The sequence below is a fragment of the Raphanus sativus genome, chromosome 4 (genome assembly GCF_000801105.2).
Source record: "Raphanus sativus cultivar WK10039 chromosome 4, ASM80110v3, whole genome shotgun sequence".
Taxonomy (NCBI): Eukaryota; Viridiplantae; Streptophyta; class Magnoliopsida; order Brassicales; family Brassicaceae; genus Raphanus; species Raphanus sativus.
The window spans coordinates 35,798,980-35,812,932 of record NC_079514.1 but is presented as its reverse complement, the minus strand read 5'-3'; the positions used below and the strand labels follow the sequence as shown (position 1 = coordinate 35,812,932).

At 30.2% G+C, this 13,953-nt stretch overlaps 3 protein-coding genes across 4 annotated transcripts; 2 read left to right on the top strand and 1 right to left on the bottom strand.

The window, feature by feature from the left end:
• The first annotated feature begins 437 nt into the window (after positions 1 to 437).
• Positions 438 to 1,214, top strand: LOC108854567 (cyclin-dependent kinases regulatory subunit 2-like). Its single transcript, XM_018628165.2, has 3 exons — positions 438 to 597; positions 677 to 737; positions 812 to 1,214. The coding sequence occupies exons 1-3, from the start codon at positions 545 to 547 to the stop codon at positions 950 to 952; spliced, it is 255 nt and encodes an 84-aa protein (XP_018483667.2). The 5' UTR covers positions 438 to 544; the 3' UTR covers positions 953 to 1,214.
• Positions 1,215 to 2,484: 1,270 nt separating this feature from the next.
• LOC108854565 (protein RGF1 INDUCIBLE TRANSCRIPTION FACTOR 1) lies at positions 2,485 to 4,071 on the bottom strand. Of its 2 annotated transcripts, none has more exons than XM_018628163.2 (4): positions 3,906 to 4,071; positions 3,606 to 3,788; positions 3,269 to 3,511; positions 2,485 to 2,850 (listed from the first exon to the last, which is right to left on the bottom strand). In XM_018628163.2, exons 2-4 carry the CDS (start codon positions 3,777 to 3,779, stop codon positions 2,689 to 2,691), a joined length of 579 nt encoding a protein of 192 aa, XP_018483665.2. In that variant the 5' UTR covers positions 3,780 to 3,788; positions 3,906 to 4,071; the 3' UTR covers positions 2,485 to 2,688. The 2 variants fall into 2 exon arrangements, with proteins under 2 accessions (XP_018483665.2, XP_018483666.2); XM_018628164.2 differs by having other exon boundaries at positions 2,485 to 2,841.
• Positions 4,072 to 8,949: 4,878 nt separating this feature from the next.
• LOC108848595 (serine carboxypeptidase-like 51) lies at positions 8,950 to 13,510 on the top strand. Its single transcript, XM_018621991.2, has 13 exons — positions 8,950 to 9,204; positions 9,311 to 9,405; positions 9,551 to 9,658; positions 9,834 to 10,074; positions 10,157 to 10,200; positions 10,793 to 10,860; positions 10,952 to 11,057; positions 11,183 to 11,391; positions 11,494 to 11,563; positions 11,670 to 11,720; positions 11,870 to 11,922; positions 12,266 to 12,401; positions 13,198 to 13,510. The coding sequence occupies exons 1-13, from the start codon at positions 9,078 to 9,080 to the stop codon at positions 13,264 to 13,266; spliced, it is 1,377 nt and encodes a 458-aa protein (XP_018477493.2). The 5' UTR covers positions 8,950 to 9,077; the 3' UTR covers positions 13,267 to 13,510.
• The last annotated feature ends 443 nt before the right edge of the window (positions 13,511 to 13,953 follow it).

The following is a 13,953-nucleotide window of genomic DNA, read 5'->3' as shown; positions in this document are numbered from 1 at the left end:
ATCTTCCAAAATAAAATCTCAACCCCATGGTGTTGCTAGGAAGGATAGAAACATCAACTAAAACAAGCAAACAGAACCAGAACCAGACAAAGTAAAGCCGAACTAGAAGTTCTTTAACCGTGGTTTAAATTCTAAGAACCAAAACTATGTAATCAAACCTTGGAAGTAGCGATTCTAGCCATGTTTGGAGTTCAATACAACTTGTGGAGGAAAAAGTTGCGGTGGATTGACTAGTCACAGTCACAACCGTAGTAGAAACGGGAAAGGGAATCACGGAATCAGGAGAATGAACCGGTTTGGTTAGCAATTTAAACCGTAATCACATTTTAGGGCATCCACTTGTACAGGAGCGGCTCTAAAGAATTTCAAACTCAAAAAAGAAGCAAAGCAACCGTTGCTCAAATCTTCATTAATTACATCTCTACCCTCAATCCTTTAAATTCCATTTCGCCTCCCACCCACTTCTCTTCAAGTTCATCTCTTTTTCTCCTCGTCTCCCGATTCGCACTTCTCTTCGTCAATTAGGGCTTCAGAATTGCTCAGGATGGGACAGATCGAGTACTCTGACAAATACTTCGATGATACTTACGAGTACAGGTATATATCATCATCATCATCATCATCACTTTTGATTCTTTTGATTCTTCAGTTTTGTAATGGCGTTTAATCTGGGCAGGCACGTGGTACTTCCTCCGGAGGTAGCTAAGCTTCTACCTAAGAATCGTATCCTCTCCGAAGTAAGTTGCGGCTTCCTCCTTCCTTCTTTGTTCCTCGCGAACTGTGATTCTGATCTACTAATATTTTGGGGCAGAGTGAATGGCGGGGTATAGGAGTGCAGCAAAGCCGTGGATGGGTCCATTACGCTATTCATCGCCCTGAGCCACACATCATGCTCTTCAAGCGGACTCTCAACTACCAACCTCCTACAACTATTCCCATTCCCAAGCACTAGTGGACTCCAAATATTCCCTCTCTAAAACTACGATTTGGTTTATGTCTCTCTCGTAAACAAACAAACAAACAAACACTCTCCGTTACACTCCCCCTTGTTGGCTGGCTGGCTCTTTTTTTTTTATTATTATTATTATTATCTGTGTTCTTGAATTCTCTTCAGTGGAGAATTTGTTTGCGTCCGCTTTATTATGTTTTGCATCTTTTAACCTTTTTTCTATTTTTAAATCGTTTCTGTATTCGATTGACACACCTTTTACACATCATGCTCTTCAAGAGGACACCCCAAAGCACCTAAAAGAGTCCCTCCATAAAAAAAAAATGTCTAATGTCTTTATTTTCCACAAATCTGTCCACAGCTTCGAAGGAACAGATGAGTTGGAATCCTATATCTTTTACAACAGTTTATATCCGGTATGAGATGGATTAGTTTCCATCCTTGGAGAAACACCAAAACAAACTTATCTTCTCTGCTAACTTTGGGTTTGGTTCTCAATATCAAATCTCCATCTTCCTCTACAAAAAAGGGATACTGAATCCGGTTTGCATCCCAAACTACCAGTTGCGGGGTGATCAAATCAGAGGCCATGATCGTTGTTTAAGTTAACCTCATCAGTCATGTGCTGCAGTGGTCTGAGGAGATAAGCCTCCGGGAGCCTGTTGTTAAACCAGACATGAGTGGATCATCTTCCGTTCCAAGTGCTCTTTATAATTCCATGCATTAAGAGCTCTCTGCCATGCACAATCAATCCCACACATATGATAGACTAGTCCATAAGCCCCAATATAGAAGCAGCCATCTCCTCTGTTTAATCTGAATTCCTAGTGTATTAGGCACAAACTCATAACGAGTTATTTGAAAGATTTTTATTAGGAGATAATAAATTTGATTACAAGAGTGGAACTCTGAACCGAAGGGCCTGAACTCACATCCCTAATTTCTGCTAATACATATGTAATGTAACAGTGGAGAAGACAAAAAATATCATCTTAATAAGTGAAGGTCTCCTTTCTTTTTCAAGTAACTGTACCTTTCAAATACCTAACGCCTACAACAAACTATTTTAATCATATAGCAGCTTAAACATTAAAGTTCGAAACAAGCAGAGAAACATTTCATGTGCCTATACAAAACATGTACACACTCATGTCCCTCCAACAAGTATTTAAATACACAATTATTGAGCCCTAAACCCCACAAATACTAACTCTTATATTAAACATATACATAGTAACTCAACAAAATTTCAGGCAAGAGTAAAATATTCAGTAGCTAGCCGTCTAGTGACAGGTATCTTCAAACCACCACATTGATTTGTAAATTGATATCATACAAGAATATAAAATGTACAAATGTCTCCACCGACATATAGTCTATACTCTATAGCTAAGTCGTCTAACCTAATTTTCATGGGTTTTCCTTCTTTTACCAAAGTTTGTATAAAATGATTTTTAAGTAGAGACTGTGGATATTCTAAAAATGAAATATGGAGTGTTAAAAAAGGTATTAAAAGAAAAATGTTCACACGAAGAGAAAGGTGCATTTACGATTAATTTGTTCTGTACAAATTGTTGTTTCCATGTGAGATGATTGTGAGAAGTGAGCTGGACATTGTACAAATAGGGAATATACAAACATCCACCCAATACGCATATATTATGCTAATTTGGGTGGACAATTAAATAAATTAAAGGAAAGTTTATTTATTTTATGTTTATTGAAAAAGATTGATTAAATTAGGAGGCAAAAGGAGCTCTATGAGGAATGCCTTTTCGTCGCCTAGAATTAGAAGCATGAGTTGGAGGATGCGTGCCTTTGTGCGTTTCTTGTTGTCTTTCTTTACGCAATCTTTCTTCTTCATCTTCCTTATTCTTCCTCATTCCTTCAACCTGACATTTCTTATGAACACATTTTACATTTCCCTTATTCAAAATGTAACATGTACATATACAAAAAAAAATAATAATAAAGTAACATGTACACACACACACATATATATATAACTACGTAATACATTTTTCTAAAGACACATTGTCTGTATATGCTTGAAATTCTAACATAGCCTATTATTTTACCATACAATTTACTAAACTTACATCATAGCTCATAAAAATATATATTTCAAAACATTATCCAGTCATGGTGGTTTAGCTGAAGAGTATCCGTTACATGTGTTGAATCTGTATTGATAATTATTCATCCGGGTTTTCTATAGACAATAGATGTGACAGTTGCTAGTTTTTCTTATCCATGATTTACCAGGCCGGTGATAAAAATATAAATGCTCATGTAGAATAAAAGTGTAGGTGAACATACCTTGCAACCCAAGGAACAGAAGCGAAAGGGATCAAGAAGGGTTCTGCAACAAGTCTCACAGAAGTAGGAGATGGTTTTGGTGGTGGAGGAAGTGGCGCCATGAGATGAATTCTTAGGCTGAGGTCTCTCGTTTATGAAGAGAACCCTCGCGTTATTGATGACATAAGTCTGCACTTCTCTTATGTCCATTACCTTCTCTATCTCCGATAGTCTAACCACATCATGATACGACGATCTTCTTATCTGTATAATTCATCGTAAAGTCAATGTTAGAAGAATTGAAGTTAGCGAATGGTGAAGAGCGAATAGTGTGATATATGTATGTAATGTGGTGAACCTGAAGGATGGGATGATCAATGTGGAGAGAGGAGCGGCAATAGATACAGAACGGAGCGTTTTGACAAGAGAGACAGAACATGTTGCATTCATTTCGCGGTGTCTCGCGGTGACGAGGGCAAATGTTGAAGAACTTTGTTCTTAAGAGACCTTCCAACCATTTCGGCTCCTCCATTTATCTCTCCTGTTTATCATTTTTTTAAAGCAATGTAACATATGAAAAATGGGAAGATTGAGACAACATTTTATGAGCATGTAATAACTAAGGAAGAGCATTGGTTACTCTTGCCATTTGAGTTACCTTTGTGAAGATGATCAGAAGACGGGAGAAGAGTGAGAAAGAAAGAGACGCTAAATCAGAGTTAAGGCTAATAGAGAAAAATATATATCTTTTTTGCTTTATTGTTGGTAAATGAAGATTTGTTTTATTTATTCTTATTCAGGCGTGGTAGATATTCTTTATCTTTTCTATTATGCATATTTATATGTGAAAAGAATAATTTTAGGAAGAGGAGATAAAGGCTGTAGACAACGATATGTTAGGTTAAGGTTGATTTCAAATTATTGGTTTGAGACATTGTGAAATGAGTTTGATGACATACTTGGAACTAGGGTTGGGCAAAGTATTTCGGATTCAAAAAAATTTAACTGAACATGATTTAAAAACGTATTATCAAATCTAAAGTGAAACGTGGAATCACCGTATCCTAATGGTTAAGGTCTAAAGGTTTCTACATCCACGTCTGGGGTTCGACTCCCAAACTATTCAATTTATTGCAGATTATCTCAAATCTAGGTTTCAAATCCTGGAGAGAGTGCGATTTATTAGGCAACTATTCAGATTATGAAACGAAGGATTACATGCAACTATGCAGATTATAAAAGAAAGAATTACAAGGGATCTTCAACATGGTGCAAGTAAATCTGGTCAGGCGTAGATTTTCATAGGACGGCTCAGATGATGCATTTAGGCGTAGATCTTCATAATACATGTAGTATTGTCGGTTGTCGAATCGTCTATGTAATCTTCCTAATAATTGTAATATCATAATAAATCAGCGTTAAAAATTCCAAAGTGAAATTGGTAGAATATTCAAACGGATTTGAACTTTTAATATCTGAAGAACTAGAACTAAATCTAATCTAAACCAAAATATTTTGTGTATCCAAAATAGCCAATTCACCATTATATTCTTACATATATTAAAATTATTTTAGATTTATTATCTACAAAATATATAAAATACCTAAAAGTAATAAAAATTATCTTAAATCGCCACAAGTAACTATCTTAAAATAACCAAAAATATTCAAAACACTGAAAATATTTAAAAGAACCATATACGTTCTCCATTCAAATATCCAATTGAAACTAATTTTTATATTACTTTTAGGTATTTAGTCATACATCATTCATGTTTATATGTTGTACATTATTTTTTATTTTGGATTTTAAGGTTTTAAGATATATTTAGATTTTGAATAATTTTACATAATTTAATGGACACCGTGACACGTGAACCAAACCTCCAATAATCTAAACCAAATAAAAAAGCAAGGTGAGCAAGAAAAATAAAACTTATAGATTTAGTGATAAGTTAGCGAATAAAACTTGTTTATAGAATACATCGTCAATTTCAGTATTATATCTCGTAATATATAGTGTATATATTTTGTTTATTGAAATTTTATTTTGATTTTGTTTGTGAAAATTAATTTAATTTTGATTTTGTTTGTGAAAATCAATTTTATATTGTATATTAACTTTCTAACTTTTATTTGAAATCAACAAAATTATTTCTCTGAAAAAAAGTAATTAGTTTGAGAAGAACAAAAAAGAAAGAAAGAAGGCAATGTAGAAAATTGGATTTCGGTATAATTATTTATTTTTATAAAAAAGCGAAGGCATTGAATATATAAAGTTTCAATGTAAATTTGATCTCCTTTTCAAACAGGGTTTTGACCTGTTTTCTTATATGTTTCTTCTATGGATTTTTAGATGATAATCCATCAAATATGATGGAAAATGATGATATTTGTATGATATTTATCGTACGACAGAAATTAAAGAACGTTTATGTTTTGTGTGCATATCTTCTGGCATGAAAGTTAAGTTGATCATATTACAATTTTGATAAATGGTCCCGTCCTGGGCCTTCAAATATAAGCTCTTGCCACAATTAAATTTTCACCAAAGGTTAAGCAAAAAAAATAAAAAGTTAAGTTGGCAATGTATCACAGCAGATCCTGAGATTTCAAAAGATTTCGGGAACCCTATACAAAAATAGAAAATGTTATTTTTTTTAATTTGATAATACATTCATTAAATATTTTTAAGCAAAATCTTAGTTTCAATTATATATCCCATTTTAAAAAGTTATTAATATAATTTCTTTATTTAAATTTATTAATTTTTAAACCATAGTAACACAAACTTTTTAAAAAAAAATTATTTATAAAAGCTTTGTTTTTATTTTATTTTAAATTTGCATTACGAATAACTATATAAATATATATATATATATATATAAACAGAAAAAACTTGTATATTGGGGTCCACAAAGTGGGGACCCCATTCAAATGTTTCGAAATCCTTCGCTGAAGCCCGGCTCTGCCATGTACGTCTGAGTTTAGATACTAATAAAATGCCTGAATATTTAGATGTTCTTTTTGAAAAAAAAAAAATTGTCTTCTGTTTTTAGCTTGAGAAAGTGACGCAATAATGTAGCCAAACATGTGCAGTGGTTGCATCGAGCTTACGTCAATTCCTCGAATGGCTAAAATACATCGGTTTATCAAATAACTTATTTATTTTTATCAAATAATTTACATGGGAGGCCGATTAAATTCATTTACGCTATTTATTAAAAGCATAATAGGTTGCGCATGACATTACTCATAATCAATGTTGAAACCATTTTGTTGACGTGATAGTTGATACATCAAAATCGTTGCAGTAGATTCCACAAATGCACCAGCGTTATCTAAGAAGCAAACCAATGAGGATTTGCAGAAAGAAGTTTGGCTTGGCACGATTCGATTACATTGATCTACAAAATCGATATAATAGTTAGTTAACAATTTAACATCTATAAACATTTACCATGTGAAAGTTTTGAAGGTTACTAGCTAGATATTGAAATGTGGTTCGTGTCGAAGAATCCGAACGTCCAAATATAAGAATTTAACCATATGTTTGAATCTGGTTCTGGTCATTTTAGGGGTCTACAAAATATCAGGATCAAAAACCCGAGCCGAATTTGACCTGAATAAATCTGAAATGAAACCGATAAAACATCTCAATGGATCCAAAACTTTATTATTTAAAGAACCAAAATTAAACCCTTTAACATCTGTAAACATTTACAATTATTTATTTAAAGATATTATTTATTTTTAGATGTAATATCTAAAAATATTTAAAGTATTGCCTAGTGAAATCGAATGGGGTTGAAATTTCTAATCTCGAGAAAACCGAAACTCAGATAGACTCGTACCGAACTCGAACGGGTATCCAAATGACCAATTCTAAATCATTTATCGGGGCAAGTTTGACGATTGAGTCGATTAATTTAAAGTAAATTAATGATTTAGAGTAGATACTTGCGGCTTAGGATATGTTCAAAGATATAATTTTTGATATAGAAAGTTTGTTGTAATGAAAATTTTAGTTTTATACATAGCTACAAATGTTTAAAATGTGTATATAAGTTATGTTAAAAAATTTATCCATGGTTTGTTTTAATAATTTTTCCTAATGAAGAAAAAATGGATCTTAAAGAAACTATTAACCAGTATTATGGAAACTTTTTAAATTCAAATAATTTTGAAACAGATAAGAAATAATTTATATAAAATAATTGAAGATTATTTTGGAATTAGATATATTAGTCATTTTTTCAATGCAAAAATTATTTTTCAATATATATATAATATATATTTTCAATTAGTTTAGGTTTAATCCATATTAAAAAACATTTCTCTATTTTTATAGTTCTTTTACCTAAATATATTGTAAACTTAGACAAAAAATAAATGGTAAACCTCATGATTTTTTAAAGTTTTGTTCTTTAATAGGATTTAATTTTTATTCTTAAATAAAAAAATAAAAAAATAGTGTATATTATTATTCCATCTGCTAAATTTTATTATTTAAGATTTTTTAATAATTTGGGACTTACCAATTACACATATTTAGAAGATTCTAAATATATGGATTTTTATTCGTCATATATAAATTAATTTTAATATTTATTATGAATTTGTTGTGCATTTGAGTTGGGAAATATTTTATTAAACTAGAAAAAAGGAAAAAATATTTAAAATTATGTTTATTAATTATTTCAGTGGCAATGATTTTTGTAAATAAATGGTAGTTTTAAGGGTATATTTATTTTGTATTTCTATTTTAGTAATAAGATATAGATATAATCTTTATTCTTTACTAATAATAAATGAAAAAGTTAGTTTATATTATTATTCCATCTGCAAAAATTTATTATTTAATATTTTTAGATTTACCAATTACACATATTTAGAAGATCCTAAATATATGGATTTTTAGTTGTGATATATTAGTTAAGTTTAAAATTTTATTATGAATTTGTTGTGCATTTGAGTTAGGAAATATTTTATTAAATTAGATAAAAGACAGACACTACTTAAAATTAGACTTATTAATTACTCACTCCGTTTCATATTAAGTGTCATTGTAGAAAAAAAATTTGTTGCAAAATATGTGTCGTTTTAGCATTTCAATACATAATTTAACTAACTTTATTACTTGTTTATTTTTCTATTGGTTGAAATATAAGTAAGTATATTTGTATTGGTAATTATGTTTTATATAGAAAATATGAATAATTAAATAATTTATTATTTTTTGTGCACAAGTCTAAAGTGACTTAGTATGAAACAGAAAGAATATTTGAGTAGCATTGATTTGTAATAAATACTCCATCTATTTTATATTAAATGTCGTAAAGAAAAAAAATTTGTTGCAAAATAAGTATTGTTTTAGTATTTCAATGAAGAATTTATTAATTTTATTTTTCATTTTATTTTTCTATTGGTTGAAATATGAGTAAGTGTATTGGTAATGATATTTTTTATATAGAAATATGTAAAATTAAATGACTTCTTAATCTGTATGCACAAGTCTAAAATGATATTTATCATGAAACATAGCGAATAATAATTTCCGGGTAAATTCATTTTTGTACTTCTCTTTCAATAAGATAGATATTTTAGTTAATGATTATAAAGAAAAAAATCTTGGTAAATCTATTGTTTTGTATATGTGTATATATATACCATATAAAGTGAACCAATATCATTGACTTAGTGTGCCATGACATTCTGAAATATATGTCCCCATCTCCCTCTGTATTTCAACAATCTTTCTCTCTCTCTCTCTCTCGCCCTTTACAATCAAGACAAGATAGAAAAATTGATCCACAAACAGTCATCGAAAATGAAGAGATCAGTTGCACAACTGGTGATTTTGTGTCTGATGGTATCATGTACCAATGGAGAAACCAAGGCTGTTAGAAGCAACTCCGATGGATCAGAAGCTTGGGGATACGTCGAAGTTAGACCAAGTACGTCCTTTAACTCTTATTCCAATTTCAAGCAGTTAATAACGTGTATTGTTGGTTATATGTAACTAAATGGTTTTGTTTCCCAAATGAAAATCGAAAAATATAGAAGCACACATGTTTTGGTGGCATTACAAAAGTCCGTATAGAGTTGAAGATCCTTCTAAGCCATGGCCTATTATCCTCTGGCTCCAAGGTGGACCTGTAAGGCTTCTATGTATATGTGTGTGTATGTGTGGTTGTATCTACTTTTATTTAACAATGTTTTTCTTATCTCATTCGTCTCTTATACATTTGTTGTCTTTGGAATATTTTGATCATTGTTGCAATTATTTGATTTGTGAAACAGGGAGCTTCAGGAGTCGGAATAGGGAATTTTCAGGAGGTTGGTCCATTAGATACATTTCTCAAGCCCAGAAATTCTACTTGGTTGAAGAAAGCTGATCTCTTGTTTGTGGTATTATTTTCTACTTATTTTTTATTTACCAAAAATATTACTTTTCATATAAAGTTATATATATATATAATTTATGAAGGTTGCGTAGTATCTAGTTTGATAACTCTTTAAGACTCGGATACGTTGAGTTTTAATATTATTGTTTGTATTGATGAATACGAAAAATGGGGAAAAGGATAGTCCAGTTGGGGCAGGGTACAGTTTCGTAGAAGAGAAGGAATTGTATGTGAAAAGTGATGAAGAAGCAGCAAAGGACTTGACCACACTCTTGCAACAACTCTTCAACAAAAATCAGATTCTGAACCAAAGCCCCCTATACATTGTTGCTGAATCTTATGGAGGTAAAATAGCGGTTAAGCTCGGTTTATCCGTTATCAATGCGGTTCAATCTGGCAAACTGAAGCTTCATCTTGGAGGTAGGAGATGCCTTTTCTTCTATTTTATTTTGAGAAAGTGAAACCAATAATGTAGATGATTCATTATCTTGTGTGTAAATAGGGGTGGTTTTGGGAGATAGTTGGATATCCCCTGAAGACTTTGTGGTAAGTTTCATCAATGTACTACATTATTTTCATTTTTTTTCCATCTACTACATTTTTTTTCATTGTATCATTTAGATTTTTCATACACATTAAAAAATATATATAATAAAATTAAATAAATTTATAGTTTCATTTCTATATGATAAATTTTAAATTGCATTACAATAAAAACTAAAACAATATATATATATATATATATATAATAATTATTCCATGTTGACTAATTTCCGAAACTTAATAAATTTCGGATATTTGTTATTTAATGTATATATTGATTTGATAGCCAAGTCATAAAATTGTATTTGTATTAAATATATAAAATAATTTCATTATAGAGCACTTTTAGTGAGAGGTTCTAGTTTCAGGGTTTCTCAATATATATGTAAGTATTTAATTATAGGATTCTTAACTTTGGTAAAAAACCCAATCTAAAATATCTTAAAAGTTCTATAATTATATACTAATATTAATATATAATTACGCATATATGTATTTTGGGAGCTCTGAAGTTAGGACCTCTTGTAGGAGGTGCTCTAAAACAAAAACTTATAGAAGTGATATGGTTATGATGTTGACTAATTGATGGTTACAGTTTTCATGGGGACCTCTTCTCAACTATGTGTCAAGACTTGATTATAACGGGATGGAGCTGTCTAATAGGTCTTTCTTATAAATATAAAATCCATTTACCTAATTAATACATAATTAATTAATTATCTCTCTAATCCGTATATAACTATTGTTGGAGCAGCTTAGCTGAGAAGATTAGAAAACAACTCAAGAATGGTGAATACGTTGCAGCCACGGAAACGTGGATGGAACTCGAATCCATTATTAGCCTCCACTCCAACTCCGTCGTAATTCTCTCTTCTTTTTCCTTTTTCTTTTCTTTCTCATTTATAGTTATAACATTTATTTACATACAGTATGTATAACTATTTATGTGAGACTTTATAATGATAAAGTGGTGGTTTTGATGTAGGATTTTTACAATTTTATGCTGGATTCTGGCATGGACCCTCTCTCGCTTACAACGAGCGAAGAAACAAGAAAAGAAAATAGAATATTAAAGAAGTATTCGAGATATTTAAATGATTTGAGAAGTGTGAATAGTGTTGATGAAGGAGACCTCGATACATTGATGAATGGTGTTATCAAAAAGAAGCTCAAGATTATTCCTAAAGACCTCGTGTAAGCAACTTTCTTAATCGGTTATAAAACTTAATCAATACAGTTAAATTTTAGCTGTTTAGTGTATAGCTTTAGCTTGTTAATATTTGTTAAAATTAACAGATGGGGGAACAATTCGGGTAATGTGTTTACAGCGATGCAATCTGATTTTATGAGATCCACAATCGAAGGCGTAATAATTCTTTCCTCTGTCTCTAATGCTCTTAAAATAATTGATCTAATGTAGTTGAAACGTTATATCTGATGTTTTAATAATAATTAAATGTTTATATTGGCAGGTCGATGAACTTCTTGCCAAGGGAATAGATGTGACCATCTACAATGGACAAGTAAAACCATGCATCAACGACCAATTTTATATTCTCTTCAATTATATGAAATATACAAAAACTCATTTGCATTGCAAAAATTTCGTCTATTGAAAAACTCTTATCAGAAGAATGAGATAAAATGACATGTGGTTTATATTTATACGCAGCTTGATGTTATCTGCTCAACAAGTGGTACTGAAGCATGGGTTCGCAAGCTCAAGTAAGACCTATCCATTTTACATCTTTCTTCTTTTTTTAATCCATTTTGAATCTTATACATTATATAACGAAAATAAAATCCAAATTGTATGTAAATGGAAAGACCTCGATGAATTATTAGATTTTCTATGTTCCACAAATATTAATATATAGTAATAGCGATGGAAAACGATGATACGTAAGGAATAATATTGAATAAGTCAGCTAAGGTTGTTGGTATTAATTATTTATAGAAAAGAAAGGTTGTTGTGTTTCAAAAAAAAAAATTTTAAGTGTTTCAAAAAAAAAAAAAAGAAAGGTTGTTTGGTATTTATTATTACATGATCATGATGATGATGTGTAAGGTGGGAGGGGCTACAAGAGTTTACGAAGATGGAAAGAGAGCCACTATATTGTGAAAATGATAGAACAACAACAAGAGGATTCACCAAATCATTCAAAAATCTCCATTTCTACTGGATTCTTGGAGCTGGTCATTTTGTAAGCACTCTTCTCTATTTTTCATTACTAAGTATTTATGACCATTCAACATATTTATATTCTTTCTGTCGAATATGTACTATAGTAGGTTTTATATGTCATAACTATTTCTTGCGAAACTAAGCTGGTCAGTACATATTTACTTATGCATGAGGTATTTTCTAAGAATAGGGACTTTATTTATTTCGTACATATTTATTGAGCATTGTTGAATAACGTGAGAGATACATATACGTGATGATCTATTAAACGAAAGCACAAGTCTCTTTCTTTCTTTCTGCAGTTTCTTTATTATTACAACAGATAGCAAACTCTCGACTGTCTTCTTTAATACTTTTTTGAAGACATCTCTTAAATACTTCACACAATAGTGGATCTGTGTGATTTTTTCTTTTTATAAAAGAGATAGTTACTAAAACAATTTTAAAATGCTACCAGTTCCTATTACAATTTTCTCAAAATCATATTGCTACTGTTCAAAGAAAACATATTGCTAAACTAATGCATATTTTTTAGAAGGTCATCTAACCATATTATCTTTAATAATGAATATGACATTACATTAAGAAATAATAATGATAATAATAATATACTTTTATATAAAAATAAAACAATATTACTTTTTTTTTCTTAGTAAAGCTCCTTCATAAAATTTACTTCTCTGTTATTTTCTTTCTTTCACATCAACAGTTTGAAAATAGAACTCGTTTTACATTGACACGCAACATATTAAATTGAAGGTTTTTAGTGAAGATTTGTAAAATAACATGTTTTTGAATGTTTTATTGTGCAACAGGTACCAGTGGATGAGCCATGCGTTGCATTAAAAATGGTTGGAGATACAACGAAGTCACCACAGCTTTGAAGTCTTTTGACCAGTCTTTCTTCCAACCTCTCATCGCAAACATGACAGTACACAAGAGATGAGACACCTTTCATTCTGATTGATTTCAATGTCACTAAAACTTTAAAAACAAAAGAAGTTTCATCTGTAGTTAACAGTGAAACTTACAAATGATTTGTTATATCTCGAATAATGATTAGAATATTTGAAAGAAAAATATTTGATATATTTATCATCATTGATGTTTTTTTTTTTTACTATATCATCATTGATGTTTTATATTATGGTCAACAGGACAAGAAAAGGAATTCTTCATCTATCATAATGACACATAAAAATATTGAAAAATCAAATAAAAAACATTCAAAGTGGTATCCGCTATCACTTTAAATTTATTTCACTAGCATATTAACATTTAAATTGGCTTTTGAATCATACAAAATCTTCAATCTAGCTTGCTTGTTAATTAAGTTGAAAATGTGACATGTTGACCAGTAAATAAAATGACATGTCAATTTCTTCTTTTTAATAATACTTTTATTTTATTAATATAAGCAATTAATAAGAAATAAACTTGAAAACATAAAAAATAGAAAACTATAGAAAATTTTAGAAATCGGATTTTTTTAAAAATCTTGAAATTTAAAAGTTTTTCATTTTTAAATCGATTTTTTTTAAATTAATAACTCTATTTTTCAAAAAACATTT